Raw genomic sequence first — 21,968 nt, 5'->3', positions numbered from 1 at the left:
CTGCCCCAATTTTTCAAAGCATCATTTTCCTTTGGAGCATTTGCTACTATCTGGGCCGATACATTAGACGCGGATGGGTCGAAACATCGCGGCAGGGAAGGCCACGGAAGGTCAAGCTCCTACCGAGAGCGGCGCTGAGAGTGACATCAGCTGCATTATCACTAGCAGCTGTGATGGTGGCAGTAAAAGCAATGAGAGCAGCAACAGCGTCAGTGATAGCCGAAGAACGCGTGGCGCAAAAGGGATCCGGGATGCTGCCTCTGGCTGCAGCGACACAACTACAGTGGTTGCCGGTAACAGCCGCAGCAGCATGCTGAGGAGAAACAGAACAAGCTTCAAGGATTTACCTTGTGACAGCAAAGAAAGCAATGCCTCTCCAAAGGAAAACAGCACTGTTAGCAGCACGCCCAGCGGTGACTGGGGTTGTAACGGCAGCGACAGAAACAGAAGCAGAGGAGATAGCAACAACATTAGCAGCAGAAACAAAGTGCAGCTGCTTCGGCCCGTTGCTCTTGCAACCCCAAGAATATCCCTGAGTTTTTTGCACAGCACGTCTTTACTCAAAGCGTCTTCGCACAGCCCTCCTCCAGTCCCCATATCTGCTCAGGGCGCAAATGAGCAGAAGAGCAGCAGTTCAGCACAACCAGCAGAAACAGTAGGAAATCCTCTTCCTCCTGCCTTCAGTCACCTTTCTCTGGGTCGGCAAGCCCCCACGCCCTTACTTAAGCCACTCAACACGCCAAGTGGTCCGTTAGCGGATGACAGGGTCTTCCTGGATACAACAGCAGCACCTGGAGTCGTTAGCTTACAACCTCTTGAACCTACTAGGGCGTGTGTACTGTTGAGCAGCAGCAACAAAACACTGAATGTACCTGGCGAAAGGGACGAAAGGAAAGTAGCGGAGGCAGTGGCTGCAGGTGGCTTGCCTCTCTCTATGGCTTCTGTTGCAATGCAGCAAAAGAGGCCTGTGAGTGGGGCCTCTCTGATATGTACGGACATATCCGTGCTGCAAAAAGCGGAAAAAGAGAGGCGTCGAGTTGCGGAAAAGCAGCAACTGCGGCAGTGGTTCAACATGCCCCTAACGGAAATATCCCCACAGATGCAGAGGGAGCTGAAAGCTCTGCAGCTCTGGGCGCATGCGAACAGCAAGACGTTCAGTGGCCGTAACAGGGAGCCCGTGGTGCCCGTTGTGAAGCAGAAAGGCAACAGCAGTGGCTTTCCTATCCATGCTGCATACATGGCGGTAGCTCGTGTTGTGGGAGGGGGCCTCCGCGGAGTCGGGGGAGGCCTCGAGTCGCAGGCCGCTGGTACGGCGAACAAGGGACCGAGAGGGAGGGGAGGGGCTTCTTCTGTGCTTCAGGAGATGCTCAGCGACCCAAATGTAGCTAAATGGACAAGAAAAAAGTGCAGAGAAATACGACAAAATAACGCAAACAGGATCACGAAGGTAGTGCCACGAAGGCATAAAAGGCACAAGAAATGAATGCTTGGCAGGAATTAGTGGGGGTGTAACAACTATAAGGGATTAATAGCTTATGGTAGATTCTCTTTCCGCATGTAGAGGCCACCAAGAGAGCTGCGCTCTTGTATGAGGCCCAAGATGCAAAGTTCAGGAGCAACAGCCATGTTTTATTGGAACATGGACGCTGCTGTGTTGCTAACTCCCCTTTTGGGGCGCGCGAACATTTTGGAGCTGCTGCAACGGGCCCCAGGGCCTTGAATTCAGAGAGCACTACGAAACATTTTCAGGCTCTGAGGCAGCCTTTACAGCATGCCCATTTGGTCCCGCAGAGCCCTCTGTGGTGTTTTGCATGACTTTTTGCAGGGAGTTGTAAGGACCCATTGCCTGGGTTCTGAGGAGTACTTGTCAGTACTTGTCAGTGTAAGTGAAGGTTACTCTTTAATAGAGCTGAGAGGTCTTGCCTGTATAGAGCTAGGGAGCCACTTCTACAGTGATTGGGTCCCTTCTAGTTGGTGCGGTGGAAACGGCGTGCTTAGTGGTACTGTGAGCACCACACTTCTACAGCACCAGCCAGAAGTACGTCCATGCCTAATCGTCTCAGTATTTTGGGGACCCGTAGTTCAGCACTCTAATCTTTGCGGCTGATGAGCACGGCTGCTACTCTTTGGCTCCGTTTTTTCTAAGGCAGTTGATTAGAGGCGGAGCGGCAATCTCTCGGTTTGCTGCACCGCTTTTGTTCTTTAAAAAATTGTTTTTAGGACAGGATTTTTGCCCCCGAAAGCACCGCTTTGCACAAATGCGGAAGTGCCCACCCGTGGTGCGGGTTTAACGACGAACATGAATGTTTTTTAAGTGCAATGTGTTCATAGTTACATTGTATGCACGTTTTGACTATAGGTGTCACATTGTGTCTTTACATTGCTCGCCCTTCTTAGGACAAGATTCCTGGAGCCTCTTAGCATATATGTTAAAGAAACAAAATACAACCTGATCGCAACGCAAATACAGTAGAGTACGTTGAATCGAGCAAGGAAAAGGTGACCTTGCCCGCAAGCCGAAACCACGCATGCAGTAATCCAGCTTTCTTTGCCTCAGCTGGTGCCGTTGTCAGTATTGCAGATTATGCGGCGTTCTTGCTGCAACTTGTGATGGTTTGCTGCTTGTTCTGTCTTGAGAGATTCCTCCGTCTGGCGTGCGGTGTCTTTCTGCGCTTTTCTGTTGGGCTCTTTTCCGATTGGCTTCTCTTTGCTGCTGCGCTCGCATTAGCATCGGCAGCTCAGAAAGGTTAAAATCTGATGTCGGCGGCATTGCTGCCGAAGCTGCAGCAACACCTGCCGCGGAGGTGCTAGCGGCAGGTTCTGACGGGGTGGCACCGTAGCTCCTCCGATGCGTCACACCAGAATAAAGATGCCTCGGCCTCTCGCCCAAATCGTCTACGGGATCCCCTGGAGATCCCTTGGTCTCTTGTCTGGATAAGAAAGGTTTCAGTCTGTCCTTCACCTTGGCAGCAAAAGCCTTGGCCGCGGCGGGGGCCCCTGAAAAATCAAGCCTTGCTCCTCTTCTGCTGAGGCTCCTAGAGCCGCGGGTTTGACACCCTTTGGAGTGCCCCCAGGTTCCTGACCCAGCAGAGGACCAGTGAGCGGCGCCCGACGAGCCGTCGATCCCCGCATCACTACCTCTACGCTCCTTCATGTAATATCTTTCAACGAATTGAGGGGCATACCGGTGCCCTTCCCCCTCTAGAGAGCCTTCTGCACACCACGGAAAGGATAAGCCGTGGGCTGATGGAAGCGTCGGCGCGGCAGCAGAAAAGTGCCGTCCCTCGTGTCGATCCCTCTTGAGATGGCTGCTCAGGCCCCCAAGACCTTTCTGCGTGAATTCGCCGAGGTCTGTATACGCTTCCTGCTGCCCTGGATGTTGATATGTTGAGTCCACACCAGCTGCTGAGTGTGGGCCCCTACAACCGGTCTCACCTGAGCTCCTACGACGGCGGCGATGCGCTTTTTCATGCTTTTTCTCCTCGTCAGCTTCTGCTCCGCCAGTCACGTGGTTGAAATTGCTTTTCGTCTTACTTGTCTCCCTCAATTCTTCGCTGATAGCAGCACGCACTCTGCCGCTGCTGCAGCTTGCTGCTCTGTTGCTGCGATTTTGAGGAGCCGAAGGGCTGCCGGCGCGGTAAGGTGGAGCATCCGATGCCTCATTTGTAGGTTCGAGTAGTTCTATCGGTTCATCCACCTCAGGAGACAACACGTCGATTTCAAGAACTTCGTCGCCCTGCTTTGTGTTCTCTATTTGGGCCTCAGCTGCTGTAGCCGTTGCCACAGCTGCGCGAGCTGCAGCCGCGGCAGCAGAGGCTGCTGCTGCCGCCGCTGCTATCTGCTGTCGGCCTTCTGCAGCTGCTAATGTGTCTTCGTCCCATTCCTGCTGCTGCCGCTGGGCCTCAAGCGGGAGAGCGAAGATCTCCGAGCCTTCTTGCGATCTTTCAACAGTAGCTGGTAAGGTTTTCTTGTTGCTCCGCTGCTGCGGTTGCTGCAATTGATGCTGCGCTGCCTCTTCGTTTTCGCCATCATCAATCCTTTCCCTCTCGAGACCAAAGATGTCAGATACTGGGGTCTCGACTGAAAAGTCGGTTTCCACCGCAACATCAGCTGTTTTCTCTTTGGGTGCCTCCTCTAATGTTTCCGCTGTTGCTGCTGTGCTTGCTGCAGCCATCCGAAGAAGCTGCGGCTGCTGGATGGCAAGATCCTTCTGAATCGTATAAGCATCCTCCCTCGTTTGCACTGACGTTGCCTCGTAGCGAATTGAGACGTCGTTTCTTGCTTTGTCCCCACAAAATCCAGAGGACGCCCCAAAAGGAATTCCATCCGGCATGCCGAAAACTTGGCGGTGGTAATCCGCGCCTACTTCCTGTTGAGTTGCCGTTGACTGAGCAGCACTAGCGGGTGCTGTGCCTGCTACCACAGCAGCCGCCTCTGCACACTCTGTCTCTCTTGCTTCAGCTTCCACCAGACCTGGATCCCGTAAGTCGTCCTCAGTGCGAACTCCAAATATCCCTGAACTGACTGTGCTCTGTTTCGGAAGGTTCTTGGTGCCTTCACGCGCAGAGTCTGTTGAGGTTTCCTCAGGTCTCTGCATGCGGGCCTGCGCTCGGCCGCCTTGCTGTTCGTTTTGTGCTGCTTCTGTTGACTTGTTTTCAGGTAGTGTTGCACCCTCTAGCAACTGCTGGATAGGCACGCCTTCCGAGCTGTCAAGACCCCTATCAATGCTGCAATTCAAGCGCCTCCTCTGTCTGTCCCGTCGGTACTGGGAAAGGAATATTTGCTGTTGCTGCTGCAAGAACGCCAGCTGCTGCTGCCGCTCCTGACGACGCCTTGAACCCTGTCGTTCGCGTTCCATCAGAGATTCCAGCTCTGCCTCTGCCCGCCTCTCTCGTTCTCTAATGTTATGCTGCTGTTGCACATCCAGCTGATGCTGCAACTCATGCAACTGTGACGGTGGCTGCCGCTGCTGATAAAGGCTCCGCAGAGAGCGGCTGCTACGCATAGAAGGAGTGCTTCCTAGGGGCTCTTCCAGTGGAGCTGCAGAGAGCTGTGAAGGAGAAATGCTCGAGTACTGTGCCCCTAGTAATGCAGAAGGCATGCGACCAAGCTGTCCAGAAGTGTTCAGTCTCATTGAAGACTGCTGCTGAAGCAAAGGCTGCTGCTGTTTCTTGCACCGCTGAGGACTATTGTTTCTGCTGCCTGCCAGGGCTCGATCACCATTCAACGCCTTGGGGGGTTCGCCCTTCATGGGTGAAAGCTCGTCTTGCTGTTTTTGCAGCATCTCTTGCTGCTGTTGTTGCTGTTTTTCCATTTCTGTTAGGCGCTCAAATCGCTCTTGAAGCTCCCGACCCTTTAGTTTCTCTTCTTCTGATGGGGGGGAACTCCGCCCACCCATTAGGGCCTGCGTTTCTTGGTCACGTCTGAGAGGCCGCTGATGCTGGCGAGAAGGACTTGGTTTCCTACTCATGTCAACTGCAGACGCGGCTACCGTAGCTTTCTCAGGTATGACAGACGTCGGCTCTATAGGTAGGATGCGGGGTGTACACCCCCGCATATTGTTTTCAACTTGCAAACTGCTGGTCCGTATGCGTCGCCCCATCGCAAGCCTCTCATCAATCGAAGTACGGCCCACAATTGTTTGGCTGCTGCTGCTGTTTCTGCCTCTGTGCATAAGTCCTCTCCTGGGATGCTTTCCGGTATAACACCCTTCTATGGATTCTTGGAATTGGGACCTCTGGTAAAGAGGATGGTAGCTGTTGGGATCCATAGGAGTCAATGGGTATTGAGAGCGACCAGCATTTTCTATATTGGCAGTCTCATGGTAGCTCGAGACAGTTCGACTAGACTGCACTTCCGGGATCTGGGGCAAGGGCTGTCTTCGGGTAGCCTGGAAGTCGCCCGTGACCTCTTTGAAGCCAGAGAGGGGGGTCCCGCTCAAAAAAGGCAGTTCTTCGTGTGCAGTTGTCGCTTCTGGCCGTCCTGCTGTTGTTTGAACTGCTGCTCTCGAAATGCTCTCAGTGGCGTCTGGGTTTGTTCTGAAGGAGTGGAACGAGTACGTCTTTGGAGTCACTGAGCTGCTGACAAGGCCTAAAGACTCAGGTGAGATGTGCCCATCGCGTGTGTCGCTAAAGCGTCGCTGGCTGTTGCTGCTTCGGTAGCTAGTTGCTTCGGCAGCCCTCAAAGACGCCCGAGCATTTCCTGCTGCTGCTGCGACTGCTGCATGGGGGCGCTCCTCAATACTTTCCGAGACTCCGCCGCGGCGTCGCTGTAACAGAATTGTCTGTGGGCTTTCAGCTTGCTGTGATATTAGCCACGTGGGGGACCGCACTACGGGCGTTTCCCTCGCAGTAAGAGGCCCAGCCATGCTGCTTCCTGCGGATGTCCTGGTTGACTGTACGGAGGGCCCTTCACTCGACAAGACACCCCTAGAGGAGAGGGGTGCCTCCGAGATGGGCCCGACAGATGGGTACCTTAAGTCTAATGGTTCTAAGGTGGGCAGCAGGGAAGGGTTGCAGACCTCTTCAAAAGGGACCCGCGTTTGCTGCTGTTGATCAGAGAGCTGTTGATTATACCGTGAAGAACTAGCTGGAAGAGAATATGAGAGCATATCTATGTCAGAGATGCAAAGCGGAACGGTGGGAGAAGCTGACGCACTCCTCGCTTCGTGGGCCTGTTTTTGTCTTTGTCTCGTGAGAAAGACGGAGAAGACAGTCTCTGCCTCTCCTTCGGATGCCGCATCGCACTGTGTCTTTGTGCCTGGATCCCCTTCCGGCAAAAAGCTGTCGAAAGCTCCATGTGGGAAAAACACCATGCTGCTGTTACTACCGGTGCCAGCAGCAGACCGCTGCTGCTGCGCAACGTGACGTAAGAGCCTCTCCTGAATCTCTTCCGCCTCATCCTCTGCAATCAGTGGGCATCCCAAAGGTCCTCCAATGGACCCTCTACTCTCCAGGGGTGTCAGAAGGTCAGCAGAGTCTTGAAAGGGAGGTAGCGGGATGGCACACCCTGCTGTTGACGCTTCGGCAGCGGAATCAGGAGAATAGCTGAGCCCTTGAGGCACCTCGTGGGCTAGGGGTCCCGTCCCTCCCGTAGCAGGCCTTCGGTGTCCAGGGGAAAATGCAGCAGCATCACCTGCCATAGCTGCTACCTCTACCTCTGTAACCCCTGCTGCTGCTGCGCCTGCCGCGTCTGATGCATCTGCTGCTCCTATGGTAAGGCCTGTTTTGACTGTTTGGTCTTCAGATAAAAGCTTTGTTTCCGTGGGTGTCGCTACTGCTTCTCCTTGAGTAGCTGCTTCGACAGGGCTCCAAGGCCCAACTTCATCGTCCTCAGCTTCTTTAGCAGCAGGCATAGGCGATGCTGCTGTCCCCTCATCTTGAACAGGGTTAATAGAGCCACATTCCTCGTGTTTCTGCTGCCTTTGCTGCTGTTCCTCTTCTTGCGAAGGCCTCTGTGTTTCCTGTTGACGCAGCAAGTCTTCCTGTTGCATTTGCTGCAACTCCTGCTGCTGTTGCTTCTCTTCAAGGGTTTGCTGTCTTTCTTGCTGCATCTGCTGCTCTTTCTGCTGTTGCAATGTCTGGAACTTGTCCTGCTCGTTCTGTTGCAGCAGCTGCACCTGTTGCTTCGCGCATTTAATTTCTTGCAAGCGCTGCTCCACTTCCTCCTGTTGCACTTGACTTTGTGCCTCCTCCTGCGGCTGCTGCTGCCGATATTCGTGTTGCGGTTTCTGCTGCTCCTCGTGCAGCTGGTTCTGCTGAAGCTGATTTTCCTCTTGCCACTGTTGCTGGTGCACTGGCTGCAGTTGTTGTGCCTGCTGTAGCTGTTGCCCCTGTTGCATGCAATGTAATTTCTGCTGCTGAGGCTGCTGCTGTCGTTCGTTCTGTTGCTGCATTTCCTCCAGCTGCATCTGCTGCTCCTCTGCCAATCGTGCGTGCTTCTCCTGCTCCTGTTCCTGCAGTATCTTTTGTTCCTCCTGCTGCTGCAGGTGTTGATGTTGTTCCAGTAGAACCTTTTGATCCTGCTGCTGCAGCTGCTGGTCTTGTTCGGATAGCTGCATCGGCTCTTGCTGCTGCTCCTGTTCATGCAGCCTTTGCTTGGGCTCTTCTTGCAATGCTTTCCTTTCCTCGTGCTGCTGCACTTGTTGCTGCTGTTCCTGCAGTGGCACCTCTTCTTGCTGCTGTTCCTGCAGTGGCACCTCCTCTTGCTGCTGTTCCTGTTGTACTTGCTGCAACTTCGGCTCTGCCTGCAGTACCTTTTGTTCCTGCTGCTGCTGCTCGTGCTGCAGTTGTTGATCTTGCACTTGCAGCCCTTGCCCATCTCTCTGCTTCTGTAGAATTTCGGCGTCTCGCAGGAGTTTCATGAGTTCAGTGAGCTGCCAGTCGGTAGTGAAGTCTCTTCTCGCTTCTGTGCAGCTGTAACACGTCGCCAGGAGCGCTTTCTTGTTGCTAGGCATCTGCTCCAGAAGCTCACCCAGCGCTCTCTGTGCACCCTCTTCCTGCAACTTTGTGGCGAAATATGGGACACTTTTTAGCAGCTGAGGGTGCTCTATCTGGAGCTGCTTCAGCACCTCTGAGAGGTTGTGCAGTAGTGCCGCCTCGCAGTCACCAGTAACAACAGCCGCCGCCTTTTCTGCGGAAGCCACTGGTGCCTCTACTGGTGAGGAGCTTTGCTGATCACAACCATCAAGGTGCATGCTGCCTCTGCTGCCTTCTTCATCTGCAACAGCAGGCAGAGGCGGCAGAGCTACAGCTTCCTCTTTTTCCTCATCAAATGGGTTCGCTGACTTTGACGGCATTGTTGCATCTACATCTGCTGAAATTGTTGCAACTTTAGAAGGAGGCTCGTTCGCTCTTGTGGTATGATCATCTACAGGGGCAACAGCTTTTCTTTCGTGATCCTCCTTCACGGCTTCATTGCTTTGCCGCTTGCTGTGTGCTCTTGCTCCTTTGTTGCTCCTGTCACGGTGGTAGCTGCGGGCGGTCTTAAGCTTGCCGCTGCTGTTCTTCCTGCTCCTGTTCTCGTGTAAATGAAGAGACTCGGATGGCCTCCGCTGTCGGCCGCTACAATTTTCGGAGTCCCTTGTGGAGGGGCCCCTCATGGAAGCTCCAGAAGAGCGCCGCTGATCCATCGGTAGCGAAAAGTTGGCGTCTTTGTCCGAGCACTTCCTACAACTAGGCTCAGCGTTGTATGCTGCCTCCTTGTGTGGAGACAAACTGTGCAGGGAGGGGGAGTGGCTTGCAGTGACGAGGCCATGAGACGTCTCAGTGTCTAGATAGCCGCTTTGGCTGAATGCTGCAGAGTGCTTGTGGGCCTGCTGCTGATGCAGCTTGACAGGGGTTGAAAGCCCACCATTCAAGTCAGTTGAACCGAATGCTGCAAGCACCTGCAGCGCGCAAGCAGTCAAACGCAGACCCAGAGGCTTCTTGCATATCCCGCACCTCAGAATATACTGGATATCTGTGAGAGAACAAACACTGATAAGGCACCCTATACGGCTAAAATTTACGCTGTACGTGCCAGAGTCTGCAGCCGCCGAACTCCCACGACATCCAGCGCTCGACTGGCTTCTCTTGCAAAGGCTTTCGAATGCAAAGAGAGAAGAACTGTGGTCTCGAGATTGAGTTTCTGCGGCTCAGTTGGAGCTGCAGCAGTCGCAGAAGGCGAAAAATATATCTCCTGCAGTTTGCGCCGCTGCCTTTGCTGCTCGCGTAGAGCCTTCGGCAGCGGAGTTTTTACAGTGCCCAGCAACAAACACCAGAGGGTCTTCCCAGCGTAGCTTTGCACGACAAGGTAGTAGGAGTACCTGAAACAGGGAACACGGGGGATAACATGAAGCTCGGCAGATTGAAACAGAGAGAGACAACGGAGGCGTTGTTTCCCTAAATGTCTTCCCAACGATTGTACAGGCTTAATACACAGTAAAAACCGTCAGAAAATCAGGAGGAATCAGGGACTTCGGACTGTTAGAAAGGCAACAACAACAGACTTCGTCGTGCAATTAGTGAACTGTCTACGGGCGAGAAGGTAGAGCCTCAGGGTCACTTCATGTGCTTGCCCGTCGACCCGTACCAATGGTTTTGAAAACAGCAAAGTATACAGTCATAAAAAATGATTTACGTGCACGCACACTTCAATAGCAAGGAAGAGTGAAGGTCTCCCGTAGACATCAAATTGGCTGAACCCTTTGCCGAAAAGGGAGAGGCGCTGGGGTCCTGCTCGTCTCTTGCCAGGGCAGGCAATAAAAAGCCCAGAGCTCCGTTTATATATCAAAAAAAAGAAAGAAATATAAGGGGCAATTTGGAAAGACGAGATAGGGAGGAGGAAGCAACAATAACTGGTTCAGTTGGACACCGAGAGGGCCCCCATACAGCCACATTCACCAGCAGGATGACAAGTGTGGCCAGTCTCTCCAAAGACTTGTATGTGTAACTTAAACTCATTTAAGTGAATGATTAATCATATAAATGTGAAACAAAGATTATGTATCAATGGTCAGCCCGCAAGGGCGGCGGCCGAATGTCGTGACCTCATCGGCAATGTCGCGCACTGGTTCGAGTCGCGGTCGCAGATCCTTCACGGAAGGTTTCACTTCGACAAGAAAGCTTTACAAAGATAAAAATTATTATCGAAATTTGTGAATTCCATTTTCAGTGAGAAAATTAAAAGGTTATTTCCGGCTTTTTGAGCCGCTACGAGTCTTTCGAAACCAAAGTAAACAGCGGCTAACTAAATGGAACTCGATCGCACCTCCTCTCTTTCTCTTTCGCATAAGCAAGGGGACACTTTGAAGCCAAATTAACATACATGTCTCAAGGTGAACGTCGGGGCACGTCTCTTACTTGTTGGAAAAAGTTGATGGTGGCGGCTGCGTTTACATCACGTGTGAGCTTACGTGCTCTCATAAGTGGCGCATTCGACGTCATAATGGACATTTAGACGGCCAACAATGCATAACTGAGCAGCAGGCTCGTCGAAATCACCTCCGGCTATGACGACGGCGGCGCGTTGACCAGGTGTCTCCGCCAATTTGGAAAACTTGTATGCAGCAATTTGTGCGCAGAGGAGTATGAAATCCAGGAAAATTGCAACGAGAGACATTGCCAATGCCACCTTAGCAGGTCGTTTCTGCTGGGTCTTCACTGTTGGGTGTTTCACCGTACAGATAACAGCAAGTGCCCCCACAAGGGCCACCACCTGAATGCCAGAGCTCACGAGGAAGAGGCGGCTATGCCCCTTCTTGTCCCTTGCTTCATGTAGTCGAAGACAAGAGCCGAAAGGAAAATTCATGAGCAGTCGCCCACAAGCAATTGCAAGGGCCAGAAATATCATGAGGCCGGCGCATTTGCCGTATCCCCCCAGACAGAACAAACACATCGCAACTGCAAATTGCACCCCAACGTTGAAGTTTCTCAAATTTGTGGCCGAGAAGACGCAAATCTCTATCGGTTGGAAAACGAAGCTATAGAAGCTACCAAAACCCAAGTACCCGAGCGCGAGAAAACCCACGAGGAAACCCAAAAACAATAGCGACACAAACAACAAAGTTCCAGCTGCAATCACAAGCAAAGCACAGTACCTATAATAAGCATGTGCTGCCGAACGCTGCCATTGCTATTGAAGGGCTTTCTGGCGCGAATCAGCGAAACACTTTTCCTCATTTTTTGTGCGTGAGAACACGCGTAACAGTAAGCTGCGCAGAGGGAAGGAACGACTTCTGAGAACTTACTGATGCGAACGTCGGCTTCATAGAGTCTATTATTCTCAAGCTGCTTTAGCAGTTCTTCTGCGTTGGCTGTTTGCTTCACAAGGCTAATAATGCACATGGCCACAAGCACAAGAAGCTGCAGTACTAGCAGCCACAAAGCAGTGTAGCTGCCTCCGCTGCTGCTGCCGCTACCCCCTATGCGGATCCTAAGCCCAAAGAGGCAGCAGAAGAGCAGCAATATCGCATGTGGAACCCCTCGAGTACAGAGAAATATCAAAACGTATATGAATAGGGAGCCAAGAAACAGAGTGAAAATTTCCCACTTTGTAGGGAGTACCTCGACAAAGCTGTCGGTTCCACTGGTTTTATGCTGCGCCTCTTCGCCAATGCCGCTTGTGGGCAACACCTTTGATGTCCGCTGCTCTCTCCCTAACTCCCTCATGTGTCCTTCACCGCGTCCTTCTTCGCAGGGCTTTTTACAAGCTGTTGGGGTCTCTTTGCCTTCCAACATAATACCTACGGCCTCAGTAGCTTTTCTATTATCATTGTCTGCCGCTTCAGCCTTTGTAGCTGACTCAGCCTCGCTGGTTTGGCGATTACTGTGCTCAGTCACTTCAAATGGGTTTGTACCCAGCTTTTGCAACACTGTCGTGCTTTGTATAGACTCCGGTTTACGAGGAACAGCCTCCTTCAGCCCGACAGTCTCACGGTAGTCCATGGTCCGGGAGTTCTGAAGGCTTTGTCCCCCAGGTTCTGCTGCCAACACATCCGTTGGTGTTGCTTCTGATGGTTCTGCAAAGGCTGCCTGTGATACATATTTTGAAGCCATATTTGGGGTTAATTTTATAGTCGCTTCTGCCGCTGCTGGTTGTTTAAGTTTGTGCGTTGCTCTTGGAGCGACCAAGTCTGCCAACGCAGTTGTCTTATTGACTTCTATTGCCTGTGGCTCATCTGTTGCTCGCTGGAGGTTCCCTGCCTGGCCTGACTTATTTACGTGTCCATTGGAGTTGCCGGTCCCTTTCACGGCTTGTATCTGCTCCATAGGGCCTTTTTTCCTATAAGCTGCTGCCTGGAGTTCCTTGGACTTCCATGTTCTTAAGACTTGCTTGAACTCGTTGGTAGGACTGATATGAACAGGGTCGGGCATCTCTGCACCGGCTATGGAGCTTTCCTCTACATTAACTTCGGGCGTACGGGGGTTTGGAAGTGACGACAATCCTTGATGGGCAACTCTTGGCGATGCGTCCTTCTGTGTACAGTAGCCGCTCTCTGGTAAAGCATCGGCTTTCTCGGCGGCGTGGCAGGAAAATTGCTGGAAGAGAAGGTTATGCTGCAGCGCACCTTCTATCGAATGCCCTCCTGATGCTGACAAGCTCTGCTCAGACACTCCACAACAATGTGACGCCTTGCCGCCTACACAACGGTATACAGCCTTGTGAAAAGCACACAGCTGCACAGATGGGACACTCTCTTGCGTTATAGGTTGTTTGCGTCCAGGATGCTGCAGTTGTGGGTGTGCAGGAGGTGTCAATGGAATGCGAGGGATGCCATCTTGGGCTGGTTCCGGTGCTCGCTGCCTTCTCTCAATAGAAGTGAAGTAAAGCTGACGTCGACGCTCATTATCCTTTCTCTCACTCGGTATGAATTTCCGTGTTAATTTCCCGCGCAAAATACATGAGGTGGTATGTAAAGCGAGAGCACGGTAGCGCTCTAAACCCTTTCCCGCTGCCTTCACTCGAGGTTGCAGTGCCCTGGCCTTCTCACCCGTTGAAACTTCAGGAGGTTGAAGCAAACATTTAACCCGTGACCTCGCAACTTCAAGTTTCTGCCACATTTGCGGGAGCATCTTTTTACGAATTCGGTGGATTGGGCTCTGTTTTCTTGCCCCTGCAACATGGTGGGACACTCCCATTGTGAAAAAACGGCGGCGAACAGACCCGCACATCCTCTGGATCCCTTTACCAGACGACATCAAACTTAAGTGCAAACGTCGTTTGCCACTGTTGCTGCTCATTAAAGGGTTCCCTATGCCAGCTGTGTGCTGCGTGAGGCGCTGCCTCCCCTCCATGCACTTCAATGGTTTCCCTGCTAGTAACCCTCCTCTAATGGACCCCCCTGTTTCACTCTGGCGATCAACTTGAACTCCCTGGATTCCAGAATGCCTATTACAGGATGTTAGAGAATTGTCTACGGACAAAATCCTCTCGGTGGGGAACAGTTTCGTTTTCTTTTCAGAAGCACCGGCACAGCTTGCCTCTGTAGTAAAACCCCACAGCACAAACGCTACTTCGACCATGCCAAGTTGTGCTAGCTGTAGAATATGTAAAAAGCACTACATGGGCAGCCTCTGCATATTGCGTAAGTTTCGCTGCAGGAGTGGACTCGCAACTCACTGCGGTGGCATCTCCTTGAACGTAAGTCAGCACCCTGCTGCGCTCTTTCGTTGTCTTGGTTGCACACTGGACTTTTGGGATGACCAATATGCAGATCTGACTGAGGCAGTGGCAAGGCGTTTGTTCGATTTTCTTTCGAGCATGCAGGGGACGAGGACTCCTTGTGCAAGGGAGCCAGATACTTACCACTCAGCCGAGGGAGGAAGTACAGCTCATTTCCGAATTTGGATGCCTGAGCCGGGCATTCGTCATGTGTTGCGCTGCAGATGTCTCTCATTGCTACTGCAGACGTTTTCTCTGGAATCCACAGAGGGAGGCGTGCAGCGTGAGTGCTTCTTTCTGCACGGAACTTGATGATGAAGGCGCAGCGTGGAGACTATTAGGCATAATACTGCTGGGTGTCCTCCATAAATTTCTCTCAAGTAATTCTCAGCATGTCAATGAGTGAGAGAGCTAAGCAGATCTCACTTTTGTAGCATTGCAGGCACCCATGGGCACAAACGCTGTCCAGCAGACAGCTGAAACGAACTGGTCTGGACGTTGACCTTTTGGTTCTGCCAAAAACAAACAAAGAAAAGCCCTGCTGTAAAGGATTGGTGTAGGAGACTCTTATCGTAAGGAAAGAGGGTCTGCATCCGTCACTCTTGTTGAGGAACAACCACGGCCGAAACGCTCCAAAGAGTCAGCGGGGACTTTGTGCCAACGAAAACTGCCAGTTGCTACAAACAAGGCAAATGCTAAAAAAAGCTTAGTCAGCGCTTTGTTGTGAAAATTAAAAAATAGGGGGAAAAGGACTTTTTGTTGCGGTAACATCGCCCAAAGTGAGACGCGTGGGGGGCAGTCTGTTCCCACCGTGGCGTCGCGCCTCATCTACTCCTAGCATATACTCCTGTCTGCACAGCAAAATTTGCCTTTCCTTGGGGAAAATGCTTTCTTAACGGCTGCACATTTTTTTTTGCAAAGCCTCGTAGATTTAGACGTCGTTTTTTTCGTTTTTCTACGTTTACTTGCACAAGGCACAGTGGGTGTGTCTCATGAGGCCACCGGTCCCCACGGACGCAGACGGAGAGTAGGCAGCTCTTTAGCCGACTCCGATATGTTCAGGTTTACTCCACGTCACCCAAAATACCTTTTGTAGCATATTAGTGGTTTACTCATCTTCAATGGTGGGCTGCTTCTGTGTAAATCATACAGGGCTTTGGCCCCAGCGACGCTGGTTTACAGGCTGCCACTATCAATTAGTTTTGCCTGGGCGCATCGCGGCACAGTAACCCTTCCCTGATAGGACAGCATCTTCAAGACTGGAGTGTGGAAAACTGAGGTAATATCGTTTATTATCCCCGCCTGACAAGGAGCAAGTAGCAAAGCAACGTTGAAGCCCTTGTCCCAATACTGAAACGCAGTTCTCATGTTGCTCTTAGCCGTACTTAATTGATGCTCTTCGAAGAATCTTCCCTATTTTTTTGAGGAGCCGATGAAGCTTAGTAAGTTAATGCTGCTGCTGGCAGATATCGTAGGGGCGCTCCACATTCGCCCCGAAGCAGCCAACAACAGCCCCTCAGCCAAAAATAGCTTCTGTCCTTGTTCATACCGTTCCGTGTTTGCCTGCCTAGCATTGAGACGTTCAAAACTGTAGTGCACCCTATGAGTTGGAAAACTGCGCACTTTTGTGGACGCTTATCTGGAGAGTCTGTCCAGTCCCCCCGTGGATAAGCTGCACCAGAACGACTTGAGACGTTCCACCACTAGGATATGCCTGTGACCTATTTGTTCGCTAGTCGGCCAGGAAAAAGTAAGTCCGCCCTGTTTCTTGAGCTCATTACATCCAACAGGCATTATCAATTCGGCAACTTTCTCTTCAGCTCTCACCAAAGATCTAGAGCAACACGGAGATTTCTCGTGTTTACAGTCTACGACACTGTATAGAAAAATAAATGTCACGGTTATCTTGGGTTTTCCAGCTGAGCACTGCCATGAGTCCGTGCGCACGCGCAGAGTCATAAGGTATCTATTATACCGCATGCAGATTGCTATAGACTATTCGCGGTCTATCGTAACATGAAGCACGAAGCTGCATGCATCCTCGCGACACATTTTAACACTAACTGCTGAACCAGCAGGCAGTGCAGCTTTCTGCAGCAACAAAAATGCACTGACAAGTATGATATAGGTTATTTTCCTGCGTTCTTCATATTATTTGCCACCAAATATCGAGGCGATGAAGGGCTGGATAGTGGACCACGCACCAACGCCGAGGGAGAAGAGCAGCATGCCGCAGAGAAACTTCTGAGAACGCGAAAAAGGATCATAAAAGCCTTTATTAAAGACAGTGTGTTACCCGTACGGTCCGTACCCACCACGCAACTTAGCAAAAACGAGTTATTCTGCACAATGCTGAGATACGCCCTATCAAGAAAAACCAGGGAACCAGATAGCTGCGTGCAAAGAGCTGTGCGAATCACCTCAGCGGTTATTCTGCTCCAAACAAAGAACACTAACGCTCCGAAAGCTACCAGTAATCCAATCTGAGGACAAAAAGAGCCGCTAGTTCAGAATTGCGAAACAGCAGAAGACGGCAGGTCAATAATGCTACATGGGCAAGCGCTCCAAAGAAAGCCGGTACCTGGATGCCCCATCCTCCTGATTGGAAAAAAGTCCACCATGACCGTTGTTCACTTGGAAGACACCGCCTTGCGAATTCTTGTCCCGCGCAGTACTGTGGTAGCTCAGAGAAGGAAATCCGGGAGTCATCATCATTGTCATCTGGGGCGCTCTGTAATTCATCAAGCGTTTGGTAAAGGCGGGAATACAGGCCCTCCGCGCTTTCTGCTGATGCCCCAATTTCTCCCACAAAGAGAGCAGGCAGCGGAGCGATGCGAGAGCCTTCCAAATCCAATAAGAAGACAGGAGAATCATCAAGCTCTTCATACCTAAGCCTGTTAAACATAGTGTCTTTCGGCAGACCAGGTAGTGACGGCACTGCTGTAGGTTTCCCTACAGACAGTCGAACCTGAGGCAAAAGACCGAAATTTGCCTAGCCATGGCAACTCAGCTATTTAATCACTGGACATAAAATGAGACGATATGCACACAAAGACATCTCTGGCGACGTCAGAGGGCCTCTGCTCCCAGAAAGAGCTAGCATTCGACCAACTTTGAGGAGTACTCACGACTTGAACGTGAATTATTTCCTCTTCTATGTCGTCTGGCTGCTCTATGTGCAGATCATCAGGCTCCTTCGTGTCCATGCTTGGCTCCACCTCCTCACTTGCCCCTCTGTAGAAATGTATTTTTTCATACTCTTTGGCCTTCTGCACAGCGCGTTCCCATACTTTTTCCAAATTTTTCTGAGGATTGTCTGAGTAAGAGAATGACGGTAAGACAAAGGCATCTCATGTACATCAACGCTCGGAGATGATGAAGCCTGAAGAACTATACGGCAACGCATCTCCCTATTGAAACAGCATTGACATTTCTGCAGTCTTTGGCTCAACACAGAGGAACCTCGTGCTCCCGCTTTACTGCACTTTTAAGCGCATCAAAAGCGCCTGAAGGTCCTAGGTCTTCAGGCGCCAGCAAACTGACCTTCAAGGTACTTCTGCCTAGAGATGTTCAACAGGCTCTTAATGCGAGCAAGATCAAGGGTTTTTGGTGCTTGGCTTGGCTGCCCGCCAGCAATCCCTTCCTCGGTTTCTATGGCAACCAGGCAAAACACCCGTCTCTGCAGAGAACCTTTGCAGAGACTTGCACTGTTTTGCTGAAAGAGAAAAGGCTGAATGCTCTGAAGGACACATGATACAACCAGATAACACGAGAAGCCAGAAAATAAAAAGCGGCGATTTCTATCTTGACTCCGCTGCACAGAGGCCATCTTCATTTTCCTGATGCGCCAAAATGCACAAAAAAGGAGTTAGAAACGTTCAAACTAAACGCCCACACAGCCCGCTAAATCACTTGGCTTTTTTCCCTGCGCCTACCTCTTTGAAACGATCCAAAGCCAGAGCTAGAGCAGTAGACGGGTTGAGAAGCTTTGACCGGACAGTATGCAAAGTGGCTTGAATCCGGGAAATGCCTCTGCCTTCGTCAACAAAAAGCAGGATGTTCGAGCTAGACGTGAGGTCTTGTTCGCGTAGCTTCTCCGTGTGTACAGGGAGTTTCAGCGCCTTGGCTGCCGCACTGTCGGGAGGCAGTTGAGTAACCCACGTCGGCGGGTTCTCGATGACATTAACCAGCTCTTCCTTTTCGCTTGTCAGGATGGAACGTATGTTAGAAAGAAAACAAAAATTGAACAGGTGCTTGTTTGCAAACGCTGCATGCTTCACTAGGAGTGAAGGCTTGCTTGCTAAGGCAGCAGAAGGGATGATCACCGCTTTATACTGGGCAGCGAGCGGCTGGGAAGAAGCCGATGACGACAGCCAAGACTTGAGCAGCCGAGCTGAGACAGAAAGCACAAACTTCGCTATGACGGTCCAAATATCTGCCAAGAAGCACGCAGGCAACTGGTAGGACTCTCCGAAACCGTTCCGTTCAATAGGCGGGAAACGGTGAGAAAAGCTCCTCCCAAGCACTATGTATCCGTATTCGCGAGATCCCAGCACGTTTCGACGTATATTTATATAGAATAGGTCAGCAACCAACTGTTTCCTTGTCTGCTTATCAAGGCGTGTTGCAGCTCTCATCAGACAGCTGAGCATTTGCCACAGCCTTTGACCCAGGGGAGCAGCGTAACAAATTGCGTAGTGTCAGTGAGTTGCAGGTTTCCCTACCGCTATCAACAACATCAAGGCTGGAAGGGAAGGCGTCGGCGATGAAGCGGTTCAGTGACTCCACAGAAGGGCGTGAGATATTAGGATATTGCTGAACAACACGCAGGCACTGAATGACTGTTCTTGTTTGTGCATCGTCGTTTTTCTAGTCGCTATTCGTTCCTGCTACGCCGCCAACGCCGGATCCGGCTACTTATCTTTAAAGGCGCGTAAAGGCTGTTCTTGTCTCCAGACACACCTCAGGGTGCATGCCGGCCGTCAGAAGCAAAATCGCTGGGAATATTCTGAGAGCAATCAAAGGAGTACACATGGAGCTGCTATCAGAGCTGCTTGCCCAAACCCTCTCTTGGCTCGTAGTAGCCTCGAACTGACAGCTTGTGCACACAAGCTACGACGAAAACGTATGCACAAATGTACGCACTTGACGTTGATGGGTAGCTTTTTCAAGGCGTCTTTGCCTTTTCGTCCCCGGACAGAGATGACGCCAAACTTAACATACTTGCCCAGCGCCCGTGCTGATGCGAAACAGATCGCATGCATTCCAAATTAAAATCACGACAGATGCCACTTGTTGCGCCAGCGCATTCATGAAGTGAAGGCACCACTGATGAAAGGGCGATTGACCTTTGTCCCATGACGGCCGGCCAAATAAAAATTTCACAGGTGCACTGTTTAGGTGGGCCCTTCTATCCTCAAGGGGCTACGGCTGCTTCTACCTGCACTTTGCGGCCTGAGCAACTCTACGTCTTCGTCTTATCACGCCACAAAAACACCTAACGGGGAAACAGCAAGCGTGGGATGCTCACAAGACTCCTGCCACATCTCGTAGACAGACTGGCTCCAGTCATCCTTGTCTTGATGAACCTGAACAACAAAATTATACACGTCGTGCGGAGAAGAGATAGCATCCTTCAGCTCGAAGCGGCGTGAAGCCCTTGCTGCACTGTCCTTGAAGTAAGCGAGTGATAAGGAGTTGTGCAAACGCTGCATCCCATGTGCAAAGGGTGAAGCCGATAAAAAAAGCAAGGCGAAGTCTTCGTGCATTCGCTCGTTTCTCTTACCGCACACTTATACTGCACACTTAAGCTCACCATGATAGACCACACGTTCTTTGTGTCAGAGGTCGGGGGAAACACGTCGTTAGGTCCTAGGTTGGTGAAATCAACTATCCCCTGAGAAGTGACCTTCACGTTGGCATATTCTTCGCCTTCTGCGCTTTCTCCCCGTTCCCCTGCTTCGTCATCTACACTCGACTTTCGCTGTTTTCTCATCAAGTATTCGTACGCAGCTGCAATCTCTTGAAACCGTTGCTGGCAGTTAGCACCGCAGTTCGGGTAGCGGTCAGGATGCCTGCAGATCGTTCATACGCCGTCTCGTCACGTTAACTCTTCCCGGCGTCACAAACAGGTGATGACACATATAGAACTCTACTGTTACGCGCTGTGTTCGCCCACAATACGGAGTGCAAAGGCCTTGTTCACAGCAAGCAAATCACACTACTCTAGTAATCTACGCAGCGACTACCCTCATGATGGGGCGTGCACTAGCCTTGCACACCACCGAACAGAGAGAGTCCTGTATGATCTTCTAATGTCGCTTTCTGACGCTCCATCTTCCAAACCCAGAACACTGAGGTAGTGCAGTCGCTGTTCTCCGCTCACATCGCCGTCCATGCCATAGTATTCTTCGAGCGCTCTTAACACGAAAATGCCTGGCATGTCCGCGACACAGCAAACCATCACGCACTGCGCCACACCTAATACGATAAACATTCAGGAGCACGTTTCGTGTGCGACAATTTCCCCCTTTCTTCTTTCACGTCAGTCCTCATCGCCCATCAAATAGTGTATCGCTCAGCACAAGAACAAATGATCGAAGTAGCAGTCACTGCGATAACCATCGTTCATGCAAGCGCATCAGCCAGTTATTCAGCCCTACCGACGATAGCAGAAAGTACTATGATGTACACCAGCCAAGATGCAACTCGAGACCTAATATCCCTGCCGGAAATCCCCTGGAAAAACTCGGAGAAAAGAGACCCTTTGAACGCTTTCTTCTGCTTGGCGTGCATGTCTCTGTTCCGGCTGCGATCCTAACATAACAGCCACATATGCAGCAAGTGTAGCTGGTCTTGTGACCACGCGCGTAACTTCTGGCGCAACGAAAAAATATCCCTTACGGCAAACGTGCTCCAAAAAAATCACTCGTCTGCCTATTCCCCAACTGCGTTTGTAGTCTGTCTCGTCTTGATACTGTGCACACGTTCCTTGTCCACGAACATTGTGGCAGCACCGCAAACATTACGAACTCAGCAGTATAAAATATTGAGTAAATGGGTGCGCCAAGCCTCACTTCCTTTTTAGTGCGTCTCCGTTCTCTCTCTTTCCTTACTCTTTCCTGATCACCCGCTGCATTAAGAGTGTGTGCACCAGACCCCAACCTGAAGAGGACACGAATGCGACACGGATCAGCAGTGAACGTGAGCCACATAAAACAGGAAAGAACCTACAAACCAGCACTGGTAGAAGCTGGGTGTGTATGATTAACTCAATTAAGCGATCGGAACTAAACTCTTGCCCAAAGCTTGTGCTCTGCCCCCAGGTGGTACGAACTGCCGACTCGGGACGAAACCGAGATCAATATGATAGCTCACAAATTTGAGCCATCGTCAATATCTGACTCAGCAAGTGCTGCAGCCTTCGAAAAAGTATCCTTGGCCTTCTGTCCTTTCTCGTTCTGGAGACCTTTGCGACCGTTAGATTGGATGTTGCGAGAAGCCATTCGGTCTTCAGCGGCTGGTGTGCCTTTATGAATTCCTGTGTCTTCAGCTGCTGTGCCACGCCAGTGCAAGTGCTGTTGGAGGTTCGTAGGATCGCCAAAAGATTCACCCTTCCCGTGTGCCCCCACAGCCTTGCCTTTTCGCTGCCGTGTGCCCATTCTTGTCTCTTCGCTTGCCGTACAGTATATCTTTGGGATTCGGCAGCTGACACAGGTGCATATAAGCGCTTGAGGGCCTCGTAAGGCCCCTATGCTCTTGTATTCTTGCGGGTTTATAAGAGGGCCAGAACGTTCACTGTCGGTCTTGCGAGTCTAGCAGTCCGT

General features: G+C 51.3%; 5 protein-coding genes across 5 annotated transcripts; 1 reads left to right on the top strand and 4 right to left on the bottom strand.

Annotated features, from left to right (window-relative positions):
- Window positions 1-73: 73 nt before the first annotated feature.
- Window positions 74-1,483, top strand: ETH_00019000 (uncharacterized protein; the record flags this gene model as incomplete). The annotated part of the gene is made up of 1 exon (XM_013376384.1): window positions 74-1,483. One exon carries the CDS (start codon window positions 74-76, stop codon window positions 1,481-1,483), a length of 1,410 nt encoding a protein of 469 aa, XP_013231838.1.
- A 1,086-nt stretch (window positions 1,484-2,569) lies between these two features.
- Window positions 2,570-11,376, bottom strand: ETH_00018995 (uncharacterized protein; the record flags this gene model as incomplete). Its single annotated transcript, XM_013376383.1, has 3 exons — window positions 2,570-9,385; window positions 9,520-9,805; window positions 10,895-11,376. 3 exons carry the CDS (start codon window positions 11,374-11,376, stop codon window positions 2,570-2,572), a joined length of 7,584 nt encoding a protein of 2,527 aa, XP_013231837.1.
- A 182-nt stretch (window positions 11,377-11,558) lies between these two features.
- ETH_00018990 (uncharacterized protein) lies at window positions 11,559-13,619 on the bottom strand (the record flags this gene model as incomplete). Its single annotated transcript, XM_013376382.1, has 1 exon — window positions 11,559-13,619. One exon carries the CDS (start codon window positions 13,617-13,619, stop codon window positions 11,559-11,561), a length of 2,061 nt encoding a protein of 686 aa, XP_013231836.1.
- Window positions 13,620-16,293: 2,674 nt separating this feature from the next.
- On the bottom strand, window positions 16,294-17,977 carry ETH_00018985 (uncharacterized protein; the record flags this gene model as incomplete). The annotated part of the gene is made up of 4 exons (XM_013376381.1): window positions 16,294-16,386; window positions 16,724-17,110; window positions 17,271-17,458; window positions 17,686-17,977. The coding sequence occupies 4 exons, from the start codon at window positions 17,975-17,977 to the stop codon at window positions 16,294-16,296; spliced, it is 960 nt and encodes a 319-aa protein (XP_013231835.1).
- Window positions 17,978-18,050: 73 nt separating this feature from the next.
- ETH_00018980 (DnaJ domain-containing protein, putative) lies at window positions 18,051-21,803 on the bottom strand (the record flags this gene model as incomplete). The annotated part of the gene is made up of 10 exons (XM_013376380.1): window positions 18,051-18,577; window positions 18,867-18,957; window positions 19,105-19,150; window positions 19,288-19,381; window positions 19,673-19,730; window positions 19,958-20,216; window positions 20,424-20,622; window positions 20,805-20,958; window positions 21,219-21,306; window positions 21,520-21,803. The coding sequence occupies 10 exons, from the start codon at window positions 21,801-21,803 to the stop codon at window positions 18,051-18,053; spliced, it is 1,800 nt and encodes a 599-aa protein (XP_013231834.1).
- Between the last annotated feature and the right edge of the window lie 165 nt (window positions 21,804-21,968).

Source organism: Eimeria tenella, genomic scaffold (genome assembly GCF_000499545.2).
Source record: "Eimeria tenella Houghton genomic scaffold, Eth_scaff34, whole genome shotgun sequence".
NCBI lineage: Eukaryota > Apicomplexa > Conoidasida > Eucoccidiorida > Eimeriidae > Eimeria > Eimeria tenella.
The sequence above is the reverse complement of the archived record's forward strand: the minus strand, read 5'-3'. Positions and strand labels throughout refer to the sequence as shown.